Below are 22273 nucleotides of genomic sequence, written 5' to 3' on the forward strand. Positions count from 1 at the left end.
CTATTTACCTTCGAACGCGTTTGTGTGGAATTTCAAATACCTGAGGAGAACTGGATGCTTTATTTAAGACCTCAAATTTGTGGGATACTAAGTGAAATTTATGCTGACCTGAGGGAAGAAGAGCTGTCATGTTACCAAGTGTTTAAGCAAAGGGTCAGGGTTCGATGTGGGCTCACGGCTGAACAAAGCAGAAAGGCTTTTCGTGAGGCAAAAAAGGAACATAAAGAGACTTATGCCCAACTAGCTAGCCGCTTAGATAAATTACTTGACAGATGGATTCAAGGGAGTGGAGTGAAGAACTTTGATGAGTTAAAACAATTAATTTGTTTAGAACAATTTTTTAAGCAAATCCCTAGCAATTTACGTTGGTTCTTGAGGGATAAAAAACTGAAAACTGTGGCAGAGGTTGCCGAGGTCTTAGATGAACTACAAGGAGATTTCAATGAAATAGCATTCCCAAAACACTCACAGAAGGGTAATCCATGGAGAAACAGAGAAAATAAAGACAGGCAAGAAAATTTTCCTGTCAGGGAATCAGTTTCTGACAAGACAGGGTCTAAGAAAATCACTTGTTTTTTCTGTAATCGTGAGGGCCATGTACGTGCCAGGTGCCCCCTGCTGGTTAAGTCGCAAACTACACCTACTGCAGCTAAACAAATAAAACTGATAACGCAGTCACAGGAAAATAGCTCGCCTCAGACAGAAGGCTCAGAGAAAGCAGACAGTGCAGCTGAGACTACTTCTAAGGTCTTGCAGGTCTGGAGGGCTGAGCAGGAGTGCAACCAAGATTACATGGAGCCAATTGAATTAAATGGTCAGTCTTGTTTAGGTTTGAGGGACACAGGAGCAGAAGTCTCACTTGTCAAATCACAATTTGTTCCAAAGGAGCAGTACCTCAAGGGTCAGACCTATAGTTTAAAAGGCATATGGGGCCCACATTTTGAAGTACCATTAGCTGAAGTTGATATTACCTACAAAGGATTTTGTGGCAAGTGGAGAGTAGGAATCCTAAATGAATTGGAGGTACCCTTTTTAATAGGGAATGACCTAGCTAGTCAGAAGCACCGTATTCAAGTGATAACTAGGTCACAGTCTCAAGTCACTGAGAGTAATCCTCCTGCAGTTATAGAGTCACCCATAGAGCCTGGTGAGGATGAAGGGTTGATTAGCGTGCCAGTGGTCCAGGAGCACGGTGCCCAATTCTTGAGTGATCAAAAAGAGGATGAAACTATAAAAGAGCTGTGGGGTAAAGCACAAAGTCCTACTGCAGAAGTAACTGTGGAGAACCCCTGCTTATTTACCACCATTGAGGGAAGACTGTATAGAATTTCTAGGAGGAGGAAAACTGCTGCTGTTTGGGAAAGGAAGAAACAGTTAGTGTTGCCAAGAGCTTACCGGTTGCAAGTGCTACAAATGGCACACGACGCACCCTCAGCAGCGCATCTAGGCATTAGAAAGACTAGTGATAGAATCCAAGCAAGATTTTACTGGCCTGGTATGGGCAAAGACATCAAAGAGTATTGCAAGTCCTGTGTGATCTGCCAAAAAGCAGGCAAAAGAGCGGACAAAACGCGAGGCTTGTTACAGTCTATTCCTGTAATTACTGAGCCCTTTTCCAGAGTAGGAGTGGACATCCTCGGGCCTATCTCCAGAGTTACAAAAAGGGGGAATAAATTTATTTTATGCCTCGTGGATTATGCTACGCGCTATCCAGAAGCAATACCTCTAAAGGACATTGATTCCAAGACTGTAGCAAAAGCCCTCATGTCGGTGTTCTTAAGGCTGGGATTCCCCAAAGAAATTATAACAGATTTAGGGACATCCTTCACGTCCAAGACCATGGAAGAGCTTTTAACTCTTTGTGGGATTAAGCATGTTAAAACTACGGCTTATCATCCGCAGTCGAATGGCTTGACGGAGAAATTTAATTCGACCCTGAGCCGGATGCTAAAAACCTATTTCATCAATCATCCTAACGACTGGGATGAGAGGCTGCAACACTTCCTATTTGGTTATCGCGAAGTGCCGCAGGAGAGCACAGGGTTCAGTCCTTTTGAACTCCTATTTGGACGACAGCCACGAGGACCCCTAGACTTGATGAAAGCAGCGTGGTCAGGGGAGGAGCAGATCGACAGCCCTGATGTTGTGACATATCTACAGGAGCTGCAGAGCGACCTCCAAGAGTTACGGGAGCAAGCTGCTCACAACTTGCAGCAGGCACAGCGTCGACAGAAGCAGTGGTATGATGCACACGCAAGAGACAGAACTTTCCAGCCCGGTGACAGTGTGCTCGTGTTAAGAACAAGACGTCGAAAGAAGTTGGAGATGTCGTGGGACGGTCCCTTCAAAGTGGTCGAGAGGATATCTGCGGTGAACTATTTGGTAGAGTTAGATGGGGAAGGGAACCGATGTAAAAACTTTCATGTAAATTTACTTAAGCCTTATTTTGACAGAAATAAGTTGGTGTTACAAGTAAAGGGGAAGATGACACAAGGAATTCATTTAACTGGGTGGGGAGAACTGAGTAAGGGCACAACTCTAGCAGAGGTGTCATTCGATGAAGGTCTGACCCCAGAGCAAAAGGAGCAGTTAAAAATAGTCCTTGCTCAGTTTGCTCAGATCTTCTCAAACATCCCAGGGAGGACCAGCCTAGCAACTCATAAAATAGATACGGGGGAAGCAAAACCCATAGCTACCCCCCCTTACAGGGTGACGGGAGAGCATGCCGACTTGGTCTCTTCAGAGATCAGGGAGATGCTTGCACTGGGATTGATTGAGCCCTCTTACAGCCCCTGGTCATCGCCCCTGCTCTTGGTCAGGAAGTCAGACAATACCTTTCGTCCCTGTGTGGACTTCAGAAAGTTGAACCAGGTGACCGTGCCGGACGTTTACCCCATGCCACGGGTGGACGACTTGGTTGAGACCATAGGAAAAGCGAATTATATATCTACACTTGACTTAACAAAAGGGTACTGGCAAGTGGAAATGGATCCCTTAGATAAGCCCAAAACCGCTTTCATCACTAGAGATGGGTTGTTTGAATTTAAAGTGTTGCCTTTTGGGTTAAAGAACGCGGCAGCCACGTTCCAGCGACTCATCGATAGGATGCTAAGGGGTCTGAAAACGTTCGCCCTTGCGTACATTGACGACATAGCGGTATTTAGCCCATCGGGGAGAGATCACTTACAACACCTAAGTGTGGTCTTCCAGAGGATAAAAGCGGCAGGTTTAACAGTAAAAGCGGCTAAGTGTCAGATGGGGAAAAGACAGGTAAAATACTTAGGCCATGTTCTCGGAGGGGGAGTGATCAGGCCAGATACTAACAAAGTGGAAGCCATCAGAAGCTGGCCGGCTCCCAAAACTAAGAAGCAGGTGCGTGCCTTTATAGGAGCGATAGGTTATTATAGGCGTTTTATCCCCCAGTTCAGCACTCACGCGGCTGTGTTGAGTGACTGTACAAAGAAAAGCCGCCCGGACAAGATTATCTGGACCACACAGTGTCAACAAGCTTTTGAACTTTTAAAGGCTGCTCTGATGACAGATCCCATTTTAAAAGCACCTGATTTCTTTTGCCCTTTTAATTTAATGACGGACGCTTCAGGTGTTGGTTTAGGTGCAGTGCTGGCACAGGAGGGAGAAGGAGGTTTTTTACACCCAGTGTTATATATCAGCCGGAAGCTATTAGAGAGGGAAAAGCACCTCTCTACCATAGAACTCGAATGCCTAGCGATTTTGTGGTCCGTAGGTAAACTGAAGCCTTACCTGTGGGGCCGAAAGTTTACCCTATATACCGATCACTCACCGCTGAAATGGCTAAACCAAATGAAGGGTAACAACAGCAAGTTAATCAGGTGGAGCATGCAGTTACAGGATTACACATTTGATGTCAAGCACATAAGTGGGAAGGAAAACATCATAGCGGACGCTTTATCCAGGTATTTTTGAGAGGTATAGAATGGTGCGAATTATTATATGAAATGTTGGGAACCCTAGCAGAACATTTGTGCTTAGGCGTTATAATCTGACACATGCCAAACATGGTTTATCTGTGTACAAGTTTATGAGATGTTAATTTAGTTGACTTTATAATATGTATGAATGTTATAGAATGCACTGAAGTATTTTGGACCCCAAGCCCATTGCTTTGGCATTGCTCTAGTTAATTAAGAGCAAGCCGACGCAATGTCTTTGTGGTGGGGGGAGATATGTGACAAATTGAAGCACTTTAAAAATGTTTATTCCTGCCCGGCTGGCAAAGAGTTAACCCACCTCCAGCCTGACTGGCATAGAACTCTGATGGGGGCGGGACTGTGCCCGGTTTTAAAAAAGGAGGGAGAGTCGGTTTGGTCAGTTAGGAGGGAGAGGGAGGAGGGTGATGTGGTGTGGTGTTATGTGGTGGCTTGTATGAAGACAGTGAAGAGGCTAGGAAAACTTTAGTTAAATGTTTGACTGAGTTTATTTTGTACAACTGGAACAAAGCTAATTAATAAATGACACGTTAAAGAAACACTTATGTTTTTAACACAATAAAACTTCATCTCTGTTTTTGCCAAAAAGAGGTCCGTCTTTATTTTTCCAGCGAGGTACCAGGACTCACAACCGTGGTGGCTCAAGAGAGGGCAAAACTCACCTCAGGCAGGGAGGTGGCAGTTTGTGTCCTGAAGTTACACGGAGGAGGCTTAGAAGGGTAACCTGAGGTGCCAAGAAGTTGCCAGAGTGCATAGGGCAAACTTTTACAGTGGGGGAATCCAACTGAGGGAGACCCTTTACTGGAGGCAAGAGGTTATTCCTGGGGGACAGCCTAGAGTTTCTTAAGGTACCAGGTCACGCAGGCTGGAAGGCTCTCCTTACTTAGAAACCCATTAGTAAAAGGGGTTTATTTTTGAGGCGGCAGGACCAGAGGGTGGGTGTTTTCCCCTCTGGATTCCTGTGTCGCAGTGATAGTAAGAGAGAGTGGGACACGGGTCGTCACACCATCCCAGTGGCTCCAGCCTCAATGCAGGAGCCTGTTGTGGGGGTGTCTGGTTGTGCCCCCTCTGAAATGTGCACCCGGGTCAGTGGTCCCTCTCCCACCCCCACACTATGCCTCTGGCTGGATGCTTCTTTAGACAGAAGGGGCGGAAATTTTCACTAATACCGTCTGCCCATCACTTTCCATGCCATTTGAGAGGAAGCCCCAAGCTTTGGAGAAGGTTTTCAGGGGCATAAATGACTGCAGCAGAAAGTCCTCCTTCAACCCACAGAACCATCTTGTGTGTGAAGTTTCACAAACTTTGGACTTAACCCCTCGTGAATGGTTTTAAAGGAATGTTGCAATGTTGTTGAAAATTAAGCAGGTGCAGATCTGTTCAGAGCCTAAATGGAAGACCACACTTGTTTCAGTTCTTATTTAAAAGATTCATAGCCTCTGTTCATCAGTCATGATGCTTGGGCAGGGGAGAGAATAAAGTAAACTACACAGTAAATGTATGCATAAATGACAATAACTCAATAACCAGCTGCTTTTCATTTCACTCCTCGTGCCCTCAAGATTCTGCAGTTTTACTTGAGCATTTCTCTTTAGTTATCTGCATCTTCACACAAAGTATGCTGTTCATTAGCTATTCCCAAGTACACACTAGATGGCAGAGGCTTGAGTGTCTATCGGTCATGCTGCAGGCCTAAGATAATCTGTGCCTGAAGTTATTATATCAGACAACTTTATCTTTTTTTTAAAAAAAAACAAAAAACCAAAAGCAGGCATTTCTGTGTTCTCACAGTATTTCAAACACTTCAGTGGAGCTCTGTAATAAATCTTGTTGGATCCCACCCTTTTTTCTTAAGATGGAATACCAATCATACCAAGTACTTTGCCAAATTTTCTTTATAATACAAAAATTGAAAAAACGAATTATATGCACACTTTCTGCAAAAGAAAAAATATATAACATGAAGAGCGGGGGGGGGGGGCATGTCTTAGTCCTTAAAGTTAAAAATCAACAATCCACCCTAGACTCCCAGTATAACACACAAGCCTTTAGCTACCTAAGTCCATTAATGCTAATGGCTTCATGCCTTTTCTTTTATTCATCACAAAACTGATAACACTTGGTCAGCTTTTTATCAGCCTGAAATATTGACAGTAGAATGAGGTTCTTCCGTTAGCCAGACTATACCATTATCTTGTTCTTATAACTTAAGCCATCCTGAAAATGCTGTTACAATGAATTTATTACAACAAATATAAAGAGCCATAAAGTGGTACTGGATTCTTTGCAGCTGCTGTGATTTATACTCATTGGGCATGAACCAACCAGCCATATTTAATCCCATTAATTTTGCTTATTTGGAAGAAGAAGAAGAAGAGGAGGAGAAGAGTTTGGATTTGATATCCTGCTTTATCACTACCCGAAGGAGTCTCAAAGTGGCTAACAATCTCCTTTCCCCTCCTCCCCCACAACAAACAGCCTGTGAGATGAGTGGAGCTGAGAGACTTCAGAGAAGTGTGACTAGCCCAAGGTCACCCAGCAGTTGCATGTGGAAGAGCGGAGATGCGAACCCGGTTCCCCAGATTACGAGTCTACCGCTCTTAACCACTACACCACACTGGCTCTCCAGTGTGGATCCAGTGGATCAGACCAATGGCTCATCTAGTCCAGCATCGGGTCCTCATCGGGAAGTTAGTGGGACTCAAAACAACTAATTTTTTTTTGCCAGATTGTGCCCTCAGATTTTTAAAATTTTATTTAAATTATCAAGTACTTTACAAGGATTATATTTTGAGTCTGGGTTGTTCTACTTGTTCTGCAGGGTAGTGTTCTGTCCAAAAGGCTAGATGGGGGTTGACAGGACACAGAACATCCCTGAATGGTATCCTGGAGGATTTCCCCATTAAATTTGTGCCAATGAGTGGTACCCATTCACCCGGATCGGCCCTGATGGGGATAGCAGCCAGCAATTGGACTGGCTGATTCAGGATATATACCCAATGCCTATGCCAAAATCTGACTTACATCTGTAATCAATAAAGTTGTGGCCATTTTGATCCCAAGCTGGTGTCAGATACAGTGGTACCTCGGGTTAAGAACTTAATTTGTTCCGGAGGTCTGTGGCGGAATAGTGCCTGATGATGATTCCAGTTCATCATGAGTTAATCTATCACTCCCATTATAGGCAGGTGTTCCCTGGGAGGTGGAGCTAGAGGGCATTCTAAATGGCAGTTGGGAGTTGGGAGTTGGCAGTTGGGAGTTGGCAGTTGAGAGTAGAGTGTTAGAGAGGGATGCAGGAGCTGTATTAACAAGTCTGTGTTATATGAAAAGAAGATATGTGCTTTTAAGAACCAGAGAAATTCATGTTTATAAGTTAAATAATAAAGTTAAATGTGCTTAAACGTTCACTGACTCGGCAGTGTCTCAGTACCTTCAGAGGTGTGACAAAGAGGGGAGAACAAAGCTTTCCTGTGGAAGAGGAAACTGTTTGCTTTTTCTCCTGTCATACAAAGGGCTGGTTACCGAAGCCAAAGGAGCCACATAGTTGCCTAAGGGAGAGGCATATTGTGCAGTAGGGATCCCAGGGAGGGAGACCCCACTGGTGGCAATAGGTTTTGAACGCAGTGCCTGAGGTACTCTGGAGACAAGTCCAATTTGGACACTGGAGGTTTTTCTCCTGTTTGTAGAGAAGCACAGGGAGAGCCTCTGTTGTTAAAGCAGTGAGGGGTGGGAAACAGGGAATCCCTCACAAGGTCCGTTCTTAACCTGAAACTGTTCTTAACTTGAGGTACCACTTTAGCTAATGGGGGCTCTTGCTGCCGCTGCACGATTTCTGTTCTCATCCTGAAGCAAAGTTCTTAACCCGAGGTACTATTTCTGGGTTAGCGGAGTCTGTAACCTGAAGCGTCTGTAACCCGAGGTGCCACTGTATTTCTTACTGCATACACATTATCAAACCGCTCTGTTTCCACAGATGACAGTAGGCTAAGCAAAACTCCAGTTTTGTAACTACAGCCATATCAAACCACTATAAGTTGTATAGGATTAAGATCCTCTCCCCCATTGCTATGGAATTATATTGGTGGAATTAAACTGCCCATAAAAACTTAGGCTGCAATAAATGCCTTTGCTGCAACAGACTAACACATCTAACCCTCTGGACATGAGTAGTTTTATGTTGATGGGTCTCTGTAAGTGACCCATTTTTCCTGGACGAACATTATGCTGGTTTGCCAGGAATATGATTTTGTTTGGATTCTCATTTTTCTTAACCTTTTATTGTGATAACATTGACATTAATCTACGCGCTTTGTAAATAATAGCACAGTCAGTATTAAAGGGTATGTAGGATGCACCTACTCTGAGCCAACAGTAACACACTATGTTAGGGTGCCCTTTAAAACAATACAAAAGGTTTAGTTAATGCAATGTATCTTATAGAAATAGGCCAATGCAATCCTATTCAGTCAATCCCATTTCCATTTCCCTAGCTGCCAATATGCATCCAGTTCAAGTTACTGCTGCATAGCTACAAAGTCCTTCAGGGCCTTGTCCCACATATCTTGAAGGGTTCCTCTCTCCATACTGTCCTTAGCCCCTGCTCCAAGCAACATGTTCACATGTCATAGTGAGAAGTCAAAACAAAATTAAAAAATCCTTCCAGTAGCACCTTAGAGACCAACTTAGTTTGTCATAGGTATGAGCTTTCGTGTGCATGCACACTTCTGCAGATACACTTCTGTGACTTCTGTTTCAGTGTATCTGAAGAAGTGTGCATGCACACGAAAGCTCACACCTATGACAAACTTAGTTGGTCTCTAAGGTGCTACTGGAAGGATTTTTATTTATTTTTACTGCATCAGACCAACACGGCTACCTACCTGTAAATAGTGAGAAGCTGAGCCTTTACACAAATTGCCGAGAGTTATGGAATGAATCTGATCCTATATCCAGTTATTTCTTCTCTTTATCAGCCTTAAAACCCCTTTACTGGGAATAAAATGGTTCGACTGGTTTTGTTATTAGCCCTATTTTTCTGTTCATGCTTTCTTTTTTGGTCACTGTTCACCATATTGAGCACTGTAAGTAATAATACTAACAGTGATAATAAGTCACACTTCCCAGACTGACTGCTTTTTTGAGATTATATCAAATAACAGTTATATTTGATAACAGCTATTCAAAGGGAATAGCTGCTCCCTTTTGTTTCCACCTGCTTCTCCCCTCTATTTTGCCATACAATAGTTTGCACAGTTCAAAGACAAACAGCAGATATTTCTGTGTTTTCAAATGGCCTTTCCACACTTACCTTTGTGGTTGTGGTTCCCCATCCCAGATATTTCCTCTAGGCTCTTAGCATCATCCCTATTCTGCTAGTATTCCAGAACAATATACTCCCCAAAGCCACCTTTTCTTCTACGAGAAAAGAAAAATCTGATTTTTGTGAAAGATCTGGAATAGATTCTCAATTATTTTCATTTGTGGGACACGTGTATAAGTATTATCATGGTTTCTGTGTGGAGGGAGTGGGAGTTGGAGGGTGAGCTTTGGGACATACCAATTACTGGAAACCACAGGAGGAGTGAGTGCTCTGGTCCCAGGTTCTGCTTGCTGGTTTCCCACATGCATCTGGTTGGCCACCGGTTGACGACCCGATCCTGGACTAGATGAGCCATTGGTCTGATCCAGCAGGCTCTTTTGTTCTTTCATTCTTAAATCTGTTTCACACTGCTTCCCTGTGACCAGTGTGAGTTGTCAGTTTGTGAGCTCAGTTCAGAAGAAACGATAGTACTGAATCGAAGTACAGTCATACCTCGACATCTGAACAACTCAACTTCTGAAGGTTTCGACTTCTGAAGTCGATGAACCCGGAAGTCTTTTCGCCGCACGCACATTCTGTGCCTGCGCAGAAGTGGCGTGTGCGGTCAGCGCATGCGCAGAAGCACAAAATTGCGCTTCGCGCATGCGCAGAATGGGCGCTTCGACAACTGAAGACTTCGACTTACGAAGAGCACCGCGGAACGGATCGTCTTCGCAGTTGTTATCTGCCCACCAAATTTCATCACAGTAACATTTTTTGTTGTAGTTCAGGTAGACATATAGTTCCTCCTCTAATCTCATGCACTCCCACAAGTTTAGAATTCTGGAATACTAGGTTTAAAGAAATAAATAGCAGCTAAAGGGCTACCTACCCCTGTGTGCATACGCCTAACTTCGACATTTACTGGGTGGAAGAACATTATAGTATGTAAGAGGTGTGTCTATAGGCACAGAACTTTTCTCAGTTCAGGCACAACCCATCTTTAATGTGAAAAGGAAACCTCCAGACTAACTTTCTAATAACAGTGACATGTGACCAAGGGTGCAGACAGTCAGCTGCAAATTCATTCTTAAAAACATTAGATTAAACAGAAACTATTTCATTGTAAGCATGGAAAGGCCCTCAAACAGGGAGCAGCCATTGCTTCATTGTCATAGGATATTAGGAGTGTACCTAACAGAGTTTTACTCTGCTTGCAGTCTCCATCTTGGAAAAGCTGATTTATAGCTGCAACATCCAGCCTATTTTACTGTTATGCTTTTCTCATTAGAAAAGGAAAAGGAAACTTAATGCAACAGTCCTTTGAAAATAATCATTTTATGAAGCACAGTAAAACAACTGAAGAAAAAGGTCACTAACTACTGTATTGAGAGAATTTGGATGTGCAAGTTATGTAGCTGAATCATCATCAGAAGAAAATGCATCTGTATTTGATTGAAATGTGATCAGAAACTTGAAGGGCTTTTTCTTTTTCATTAGATTTTCAGAGTCCCCATACCAAATAGTTTTCCACACAAAAGTTTGGTGAGTTTATTTATTCTGAGTGAAGCAAACTGTTTTATGTCTCTACTGAAGAAGATCACTGTGTCAAGAATAATTAGGGGAAATGGCACAGCAAACACTACAGGATGAAATATTGTATATTTCTTACTTTCAATTATTGCCTCCTTGGTAGAATCATTAGCATTTGGCAGATTTGTTGCTGAGTTTGTTGTTCTGCTTTGAAAGTTTGGGATAGGCTAGATGTAGCTTGGTCTTCCTGCACTTCTGTCATGACTTGCAATTCCTACTGAATTTCTTCCTTGATTTTTGCTGACCTTTTGCTTTGTCTCATTGTAGTCGGATCAAATAACTTTTCAGGTTTAGTTTTTCTTAAACTTGTGACTTCATGTCTCCTTTAATTAGGAAGGGCGATCCGTGCTGTACAGGAAGATGAGAGAAGACAAAATTAAGAGGTTCAAGGAAAATTTATTTACAAGCTAGTGAGGAATTTTGGAAACCAGTTCAATACATTTTTTTGAGTACCATTGGTTTTCCTTCCTCATGATTCTATGCTTTCACTTTGGCTTATTATCTGTCTCAGATCACTCCTAATCTTTTATTCACCATGTGCTTAGCCTAATCAATAAGCAGCCTCACTCACTGCAGAATTTCTACTTTATGTATGCTTTCAACTCTTCTAAATCGTAACGTGTCCAGATTCTGCCTTGGCTGGAGTACTTGTTGTCTAAATTTGTCATGTTTCAGATCATTACACTGACTTTAATTTTGATGTATTTGTATTTTACCCAGCTCTAGTCATGGTCTTTCCCCCTCAGTCAGTTTAATTACTTTTTGCCTGAGCAATGTTTGTATTACTAAAGCCATTATTAAACACAGGTTTACGCTGAGCCTAACAATGGAAATCAAAGAGATCACCAATTAGTTATTTGGATGACTTCAAGATGGGTTAAGTCCCTTACAGTTTAAGCTCTGTGGATATTATGAATACAAAGCTGTTTATTTCATGTAGCTTGCTTAAATTATCTCTTATCATGGGATAAACAACACTGACTCTAACCTCTGCTCTTTTTTAATAAAAAAAAGGGAATGAGAAGTAGAAGACCAACAATCCTAGAAACTATAAAGAAAAATTCCTTTTGACTTGCTTACATATCTCCTAAGTGTGTATGTTTTACATTAGTGCTATATTTTACTGAAGTTCAAAGTTCCACAGAAAAGTGTATTCTAGTTGTATCAGGTTGCCAGTGAAGTCCAATCCTGGCAAGATAAGTCTAGTGCACCTGAGGCAGAAGACAAATGTCACAGTCAGACCGCACATTTAAACCATTATTATGCCACTTTAACAATCATGGCATAACCCAAAGATTCCTGGAAATTATACAGTAGTTTGTTAAGGTGTTGAGAGGTGTTGGGAGACTCTTCATGGAACAACTGTTCCCAGCTATCCACATAATGCACTGCAGTAATCCAGGCAGGATGTTACCAGAGTCCAACTTTTCTCTCACAGGTATTGAAATTGTCCTGTGAAGATACCCTGTGTTGTGAATAGGGAAGGGCAGATCAGGCTTAAGTTGGTCCATGTCTTTTTCACACATAACTGATAGGAAGTCTGTTTCATCTCATTTTCAAGTGCTTAAATTCTCAATTATAAAATTGTATACATTTTCAAGAGGTTGGTCATTTTATCCTTCCTTCCTTCCATATTATAAAGCGGTTATATTCTTTACAAGTTCACACTGCTTGGCGCATCTAGGAAGCACAGTGCAGTACATTGTGGTTTTAAAATATTTGTGAAAATGCTCTAAGAAATGAAAAGTTCATTACAGATCTGGTAGGAAAAAATGCTGGTGGCTTCCATGGACACATGGGGGCAGCCATCTTTTTTTCTGTACAATTATCCATGAAGGGACAGCACATAAAGATATTTGGCTGCTTCCTGGAGCTTTTTCACAAGCATTTCAGCTTGTACAGCAGTTTAACACTGCTGTAGTTGCTCCAAGCAGCCTGAAGCTGTAAAAAAGAAGAGGAGGAGGCGGGAAGACAGAGAGGGTATTTGGATAAACTAATAATAATAATAATAATAATAATAATAATAATAATAATAATAAAGCAGATGGATTATGCAGTGAAAGGTTTGTAGAACTGTGAATTTGCATATATACTTTCCAACCTGCAATGACCCTTTGTGGTACAAATCAGCTATGTTTGTTTCAAAAGGTGGAGCATATAAAATCCTCAAGCTTTCCTAGTTACGAGGTATTCTTGAGTGGTACTATTACTGGCTGTGCAGGACATTTGCCCATGAAATATTATTTCTGTGACTTATGCATCCAGTCCAGTTGGTAATGATTGCATATGTCATTCATATTTCTAGAGATAAGTAAAAATATATATTGGTTTTAGGCACCCTAGTTGTATCTGAGGATGCAGTTTATATAATATAAAAATGTTGATAATTAACTGCATTATTTCACCCCCACTCTCTTGATATGTTGGAAATTAGATGCATGAAGAGTACCAACCTTCACTTTACAGATGGTCCATGAAATTAGGCCAGGAGAAGTTAAATGACTTGACTAATGCCCTACTCTGTGTCTGTGGCAGAACTTGGTGCAGAATCCATCTCTCTTAATTTACAATCCCTAACCACTAGCCATTGTTCTCTTCCTAAACAAAACATCATTCAGGAGCTAGGAGGGGAAAGTGCTTCTAATACATCAAATCTTATCAAATGACTCTAAACTTATCTCGCCTTTGTTTTCACCAAGGTTTGCTGTAAATCTTCTTAACTAGAGAGCAACAGGACTGGTGTCCTTGCTAAAAAGAGAAGATTGATTTACTATATTCATACAGAGGCAGGCAGCTGCTTCCAGTGGGTACATAATAATGAATACAAGCCTGAAGACACTTTAAAAAGTCTTAAAGATTGGATGATGTTATAAATGTTTGTATAGTAGAAAAACTGAAAAGGTTTTATCCCCAATGTCTGTTTTGAATAACTGTGCAAAAAAAAGCCCCTTTACACTATCTTAGAGGTTTCTTATTCCTCAAATACTCTAATTGATTGCTCATTGGGCTCAGTCAGCCCAAAGTAGAGAGAAACTTTGTACAGACATCATTAGTTTTTCTCCATTTAAAGATTAATCATGAAGAGCTCTGGCTCTTTAATTCTGTAATTTGTATATTTAATGGGCTGCTGCAGAATCTATGACAGTAATTAGCATAGCCTGAAAACTCATTAATACGCAACAACATGATTAATGCAACATTAATGCAAACATGACTGAAGTTATTTGGGTTATGTAGTAAGAAGATTAAAGCTAAAATGTCCTGTTTGTTTTACCAGTAGTGGGTATAATGGGGTGGCAAAAAAATAACAGGTATCAAATTTGTCACTTTAACATAACAGAATGTACTTGAGTCTAAATCAAGATGGTTTCCTTGATCCAGGATGATAGGATGTATAGAACACCATTCCTTGGTCCTTTTATTAATTCCTTTATTCAGCCACCCACCCACATTCAGATTTGTTTACAATTCCTTTTCTTTACCCTTTTTAGATTGACCTCCTTAAGCTTCTGGTTGCTTTGAGATATTGCAATGATAATAATGGGGGCAGGGGGGAGTAATTAGTTGAATATATATTTCAAATCTGCCCCAGATCACAGTTACTACTTTAAGAAAGTATCACAAAATATCGCTCATGAAAGGAGTCTCCATGTGAAAGTCGGCAGTCTTCCTCATCTGGTCTCCCCAGGGCCTCAGCCCACCCCATTCACTTGGGTTCTCCAACTATCAGGAAAGCGTTTGGGAGGGTTTAGGGGATGGAGCATGCCAAAAGCCATCTCATGATAGCCCCTTCTGATAGTACTTTTCTGAAGCCAATCCAAGGAATGTTCCTTTTTCTGCTACCAGCAAAGTTAAGTTGGCTATATTTGCACTACTATCAATTTCCATGAAAAATCACTTGTTCACTATTCCTAAAGATAGTTTTGTTGCAGAAGGTATCATACCTCTGGGTCGAAAGTAAGGCTACATAGTTTTTCAGCTTAGAGCCATCCAGCAAAACACAAACAGTGTATGGCAGAGTGATGTGGAAAGTTGAGAACAATGAAGAGAATAGAATAAAATATATGAAATCAGCAATCAGTAGGAAAGGGCTGAAAAAATATATTAAAGAGACCTTTCACCATCTAGCTCTAGCCTTTATTTAATATAATAATATTCAAAGCTTCTCAATTAAGGGTCCAGCTATATGTTACAGGTAGCATGTGGCAGCTACTTGATAGAGATCTAATGTGTTTTCTGTAACATAGGTAAAGGTAAAGGGACCCCTGACCATTAGGTCCAGTCGTGACCGACTCTGGGGTTGCAGCGCTCATCTCATGTTATTGGCTGAGGGAGCCGGCGTTTGTCCGCAGACAGCTTCCGGGCCATGTGGCTAGCATGGCAAAGCCGCTTCTGGCGAACCAGAGCAGCACACGGAAATGCCATTCACCTTCCCGCTGTAGCGGTTCCTATTTCTCTACTTGCATTTTGACGTGCTTTCGAACTGCCAGGTTGGCAGGAGCAGGGACCAAGCAACGGGAGCTCACCCCGTCACAGGGATTCGAACCGCTGACCTTCTGATCAGCAAGCCCTAGGCTCAGTAACCCACAGCGCCACCTGGGTCCCATATATGCTGGCAAAGCAACACAGATAGAAAGAGAGCACTTTGAATGAAGCTCTGCAAGAGGATCTTACTGAATCACATGACACATCTACACACTGCAGCCAGCACACTAATGTTTGCAATACACTGTTTGCAAAGCTCTGCAATAGACCAATGCCTCAAAACTTGATGTTCTTAGAACATGACATGCCACACCAGTATCACTACCAAACACACTAGTACAAATACTGTCAAGAGTTTAGGTATTATTTACAGGGCTGTCAGGCAATTACTGAAGCTGACTCTTTTACCTTGTGTCTCTTATTATTTGTTTTAATGTTGGTTTTTATGTATTTTTAATCTGCCTTCAATATTTTAGTAGCAATCAGTTTTAAAAAGGTAAATATATGTAAAGGAATAATCAGGAATTAAGTAACCATGACATCGCCCTGAGGACAAATTTCTCTGTTTTTCCCTCCAGTTCTCCTTTTTCTTTGTGCCACCCCTAGCCCTCCGAAATGCCACCTGAACACTAAAGGAGATTTTGATTATATCCCCTGTTATGTTTGTTCAAAGTCAGTTGTTGCATAGCTCTGAACAGCTACTTTAATAGCATGATTGATGTTCATTATCTCAAGTGAACGTCTTAATATTTGTGAGTACACTGTGATGCATTCGTTGACAACCTGTGGCATGATTAAAGTCTGTGGGTCAAAGGATATTGTTTGTGGCGTGAGGTAATTAGTAGCCTTATGTAATATGAATACGTGTTGCAGTTATGATTCTTTAATTTTTCATAATAGTTTCTGTCTACACAAAGAGCTTCCCATTACTTATTATTTTCTGCCTGGCAAAGGAAGGGAAAAATGAATATGAAGAAGTTGATTCATTTGCTACAGCTGGGTAAAACCCAATAAATTAGCCTGCTCTGTGTTTAATGTGCTAAGGGGGAATCACAAGGACATGGGTATGAGTAGATACGAAGTGAGAGCACATTGTTAATCATAACTGCCCTTGTTGAAAACAGCATGGAATCCCACAAATAATTTTAATATTTGTCGCATAAGTGCCAAAATTGTGTCAATAAAATCCTCATCAAATGCTTACTCCTCATCAAATGCTTACTCTTCACTGTCCTCCTCAGTACATGCTTTTTCCTGCCTAGCAGCCATAATTGTAGACAAGGCCAGCCCAAGACATTTTGCTGCCTGAGGCGGAGCAGCAAATTGCATCCCTTGCTTCATGTCAAGACACATAGTACTATCCAAAGCCAGTCAACTTCTTTTGACACCTGAGGCATAAAATTCACCAAGTGTTTATTCTCCATGACAGTAAAATACAGTGTGGGGTTCTTTGTACAAAGGCTTACATTACTTCCTAGAGTAACCATCTCAGGTTATGGGGTCACATGGTCACTCTAGGAGGTCCTGCCAGAATGTAAGCCTGTGTACAAAGAGCCCCCCAGTCTTCCATTTTGTACATTTAATGAGGCAAGTGTAACACACACACCTGCCTCTAATGGAATTCCTTCAAAGTTCTTCCATTCTCCAAAAACGAGGCAGAAGAAAATACCACTTTTGTGGAAAGAGAAGACTCATTAAAATAGGTGGAGTTTGACACAGCACAGGAATAAACCATCTTTATTAGTGGTAGGAGGAAAGGTAGAGCAGATGGACAAGTGAACTTCATCTTTCATGAGGTACATTTTTAGAAAACAACACCTGAGCAGGTAATTCTTCTAGCATATTCAGAACTCATGTAAATTGGATCATGTACTTCAAGTGCACATATTCCCCTGGTCCTCCTGGATAATAGTTCTGGCTTTTTGTTTCTTATCAGACACATTGGTTTCTATTGAATGCATGAAAAACTGAGAGGTAAATAATATCCTTTTATTTCCAACCAGGCATTAAAGTGAGTTTTAGAACTAAGGAACTTGATGGTCTAATTCTTTTCTCCGTTTCACCTGGGAATCAAGAGGAATATATTGTACTTCAGTTGCAGAGGGGACGTCCTTACTTTCTCTTTGATCCTCAGGTATAGTAAATTTGCCAGTCTCAAAAGCATTTTATGCCTTTTAATGATATGATTTTTCTTCTTTTTCTGCTTATTAATTAATAGGTTAATGGGTTCATTTAAATTGAATGTAGTGAGGTTTGTTAGAGGACAGAAGTTTAAAACCTATTACTTCTCTGGCACTGAATTACTAATAAGTTACGAAGTCAAATTGAGTTAAATTTCTGCATTAAAATTGTTTGGCCCCCATGAAATACTGACACTAAGATTGTATAACTCAAGATCTTTGTGGATGGAGACAGAACTTCAGTAACATAATCTCAAGCTCTGCAAAGCTGACAACACTCCTTTTAAAACTACATTATCTAATGAAATAAAGAACTGTTTATTATGTAAAAATAACACAAATGTCAGTATCGCCAGTATTTTTAAAAAATACTGTATTAAAAGGTGTACATGTTAATTCAAATATATGCTTGGCAGAAGAAAAATAAACCTATGATTAGACAGCCTAAGAAGAAACTTTGAAAAGAAATGAGAATAATGTAGATTTTGAATATATTACATATATTAAGGGCTTTCTTGTGACTGTGTCACCAGTGTGGAGTACAGCATATCTTTTTTTGCTGCCAGTGTGTGGCAAGAATTCTGGAAGCATTCCTGAATATATTGCTCTGTGAGCTGCACTTGTTAAAGGGTAGGGACCAGACCAGACCAGTTAAATGCAGATCAGATTTAGGCTTATTGTCCCCCACACGCAAAAAATGGACAAAAAGGACAAGTCATGTGGCATCGTAAAAACTGACAAATACACTGTGACGTGAAGTTTTGTACCAACATAGCAACTGCTTTGCTAGTCCATCATCTAATTTCCAACAATAGGATGGCTAGCAAGTTAATGACTAAGCCAATTTAGCAATATTACAGTGGTTTTATTATTATTGGAAGCTAAGACTTGCCCCTTGTTATTTGTTCCTGGCGTATGATATAGTCCTTACATCACTCTTGCATGGAGGCTACAGGTTACAGTTCCAGGATTGATGAGGCCCTGGGCATGGTGTGTTCTGGTGCACCAGAGTGTTTTGTTTTTTTTTAAAAAAAGAGGCACAGGGCAAGCATCAACGTTGGACTTTACCAGGGAACAGCTGAAGCCCTAGCAGCTGCTTAAGGACACCAGATGCTGACTCCGGTCCTGACTTTTAGTAGATACCTAATGGGCTTGATGACCAACTATGAAAAGCTGCCAAAGTTTTCCCCAGTGCAGTTTCTATCACCACTGTCCTTGCTGCTCATCTGCTTGTTCCTACTACCAGAAGCAGCCCCCATTGGGCACTGTGTCAGGTCACTGTGGTGGGGTCAGCTCCTGCTACAGAGAAAAATGTGGAGTGCTGCAGCCCTGCTCACCATCCTAATAGGTCTGATGAACATACACCACAAGATTTTGGGTGTGGGCAGAAAAGGCACTAGGAAGAGTAGGGTGGAAATAAAAGATGCAGAATTTGGGGGGCTGGAAGTAGGAAGAAAGGCTGAGGAATGCCCATGTAGGAGCTAGCTGGGGCAGAGAGGAAGCAACTTTGCATCCAGGCAAGTGGTGTGGCTGCTGGAGACTGAAGTCAGGCTTGTTAGCCTGGGGAAGAGCCAACATACCTCCAGCCTTGCATTCTCCCAGGAAGGCCCCTAGCTAGCAAGGCAATGGCAAGCCTCAGGAGCCCACTAGAAGGGCTGGTCAGGCAGTTTGAAGGTACATCTCTTACCCAGAAATCTGGATACATAGGGAGCTTATAACGTGGAATGATGAAGAGACCCTTCCCAGGAGGGCACCGAGGGAAATATATTAGACAGCTAATATATGAGAAGAATGCTAGCCCTTATCCACCTTCCCAGCCTCCCTGAGTCAGCTACTTGGGTTTACGTAGGCCGGGTGTGGGTGGGTGCAGGGAGGTGATATTTGTGCCTGAATGGATCAATTGTCAACCTGGACATTTAGATCCTGCTCTCTGAGACCCAAATTGAGACAAAGCAGAACTTGAAGCAGTTGAGAAGGCACTCTGTGATGTCTTCGGAATTAGAAGAAATATACTCACCTGAAGACCCTTAGAAAGAGTTGTTGCTGTTTTGTAGTGTTAGGGGTGGTGGAGCTGTACATGCCCCTGGACTTTCTGTTGTGCTGTGTGGACACTTAGGATATATAAATCGAGCTGTTCAACTGCATCTTGCCTTCAGTTCTTTCATTGGACTCAGAACATCATATGGAGGTGGAGCCTTCTGACATGGACACACCACAGCAAGAAAACGAAACAGGCCTTGGTGGCCTGTTATTTCTGTTGGTCTACCTTATCTAGCCTCCTCTTGCCACAAATACATTTACTGATAATTAATCTTATTGGTCATTGGGAGTTTTCATCCCCCACTAGTTTTAGAAGGATCTAGATAAGAATAACTTTTTTTAAAAAGAGGTGCAGTTCCCTTTCTAGGTAAAGGTAAAGGGACCCCTGACCATTAGGTCCAGTCGTGACCGACTCTGGGGTTGCAGCGCTCATCTCGCATTATTGACCGAGGGAGCCAGCGTACAGCTTCCAGGTCATGTGGCCAGCATGACAAAGCTGCTTCTGGCGAACCAGAGCAGCACATGGAAACACCGTTTACCTTCCCGCTCTAGCGGTACCTATTTATCTACTTGCACTTTGACATGCTTTCGAACTGCTAGGTTGGCAGGAGCTGGGACCGAGCAATGGGAGTTCACCCCGTTGTGGGGATTTGAACCGCCAACCTTCTTATCAGTAAGCCCTAGGCTCTGTGGTTTAACCCACAGCGCCACCTGCGTCCCTCACATAACTTTTTTTTTTGAGTTTTAAAAAGCTTTATTTCTTATTCTTTTAAAAAAGTTACCTTATGTGCGTCCCTCACATAACTGGCATGAGAATGCAAGGGTTTTCTCCTGGAGAGACTGCTTCTTTCTATAGCTTTTTATAAGGGCTGTTCTTGTCCAAATCTTGCTTATCTCAGAATATTTAAATGTGATTACTATAGTTGAAATTCTTTTACTCCAAAGCAATTCCTGTTAGAGCTGACAGCACTGTTACAAAGGAAATGGGTTGTGGACTGTAGTCATTCAGCTTTTAACATGTTACAGAAGCATTCAGAGGAATGTGTCTCATATCTGCAGAGTGATTTTCTCCAACTTTCAACTCTGGTTGGGATATTCCCTTCTGTAGCTTAAAATGTTGAAATTGTGTTGCTACAAATATGATTTCTGATGAATAAAATAAAATGCTCCAGATTGTTGCCAAAACATATAAAGAATCACTTTTGTAGACACCTCATCTTTGGCATGCAGCATCGTTTGTAACAATTTTAACGCTAACTAAGTACACTTTGATGAGACAGCATTTAATAAAATGCTCATTAATTTCATCATTAGCAAGGGTATGCTAAGAAGTAAGCCAGTTTCTTATGTCACGCCCAATTAGCATCCCATGCTAGTAATCCCATTAGTATTGTTGAATTCACTAATGGAAAAACTAATGGGCATGCTACCAGGGCACATTAATTGGGCATGACACCGGTTCTGGTTTTAATTATTAAACTACGATAATGAAATGTGTGTTTGTAAAATATTAAAATGTTGAAATAGGGTGGAAGACAATAAAAAATAGTGTATGAAACGGAAAGCTTGTTGGCCTGTAAAATGCATTCTCGTGGGACAGAGAACTTCTCTGTGTACCAATATATCAGATTGACGAAAAGCAGTAACTCTGATGAATATTTACTCTTTTTGAAAATAAGCATATATACCTTTTGAAAATGCTTGGGATTTTATCTCTAGTAATCCAGTGTACTTGAGAAAAGAAGAGCTAGGAGGAAACAGGTCATTTAACTACTAAGTAACAGCTTTTATGTAGCAACATATTTTGTTTTAAAATTATATTGTCATTGCTGTATCATTTATCTTGTATTTTAGACTAATATTTGGGCATCTTTGTCCAAGACACTCCTACTGTAGCGGCAGACGTGAACAAATCTTAGACACAGGTCTGATTGACATAGCCTGTGTGATTGTTGATGGCTGCTGAAAACATGCTTGATAATGCATCATGCACTGAATCTGCTGTTATTATTTATGTGCCATTCTAACTTTGACTTCTGTGAAACATGTTGGGCTGCTTGATACTGTTTTGCCTTTCCACAAAGCTGTACATAATATGAATCTTAATTTGGATATGTCCCCAGATAATATATTTTATTACAGCCTCCTTCATAAAGAACAAACACTAATTAAACAAGAAGTTCCCTATAACACACATTCATTCTAGAATGAGTGTGTGAGCACTGTCATTGCGTTTTCCTGTGTTTTTAGTATTGTGCTTACATCTGCTTTGCTTCCTACAAATCTAAAATTTATAGAGTTCATTTACAAGACCGTTAGTCATTCAGATCACTAAAAAACATGACTCTTGTGTAATAGGTTACAATTATGTATGTGTTTGGATACATTTGTTTTAATACAAATGGAGAAAATTATGATTATACAGAAGTTTTGTTTTAAATGCACTTCTTACATACAAACGATACCAGAAAGCTGTCTCCTACAAATGCTATCACATGCTGTCTTGGGGTGTGCGATTGTTCTTTTAAGGATTGGACTAATTATTCCAAGACAGCCATCATTTATCCAAATACAGATTCTACATCCACTTTTGACAATATACTCTTCCTGAAGCTGCTAGGCATGGTGCTGCAAAGAGCTTTCCATAAATAATCTGCAGTGTTTGAAAAATGATGCAATTAGTGTCAAAAAAAAAAGCGCTATTGATT

General features: G+C 41.2%; 1 protein-coding gene across 1 annotated transcript in view; it reads left to right on the top strand.

Moving 5' to 3' along the window:
• USH2A (usherin) overlaps positions 1–22273 on the top strand; it is a 452818-nt gene that overhangs the window by 126569 nt on the left and 303976 nt on the right. The window contains exon 23 of the mRNA XM_060273280.1: positions 17349–17479. Coding sequence (XP_060129263.1) covers positions 17349–17479 — 131 coding nt within the window. The remainder of the gene's footprint in view (positions 1–17348; positions 17480–22273) is intronic.

The sequence above is a fragment of the Zootoca vivipara genome, chromosome 3 (genome assembly GCF_963506605.1).
Source record: "Zootoca vivipara chromosome 3, rZooViv1.1, whole genome shotgun sequence".
In the NCBI taxonomy this organism is placed as follows: domain Eukaryota; kingdom Metazoa; phylum Chordata; class Lepidosauria; order Squamata; family Lacertidae; genus Zootoca; species Zootoca vivipara.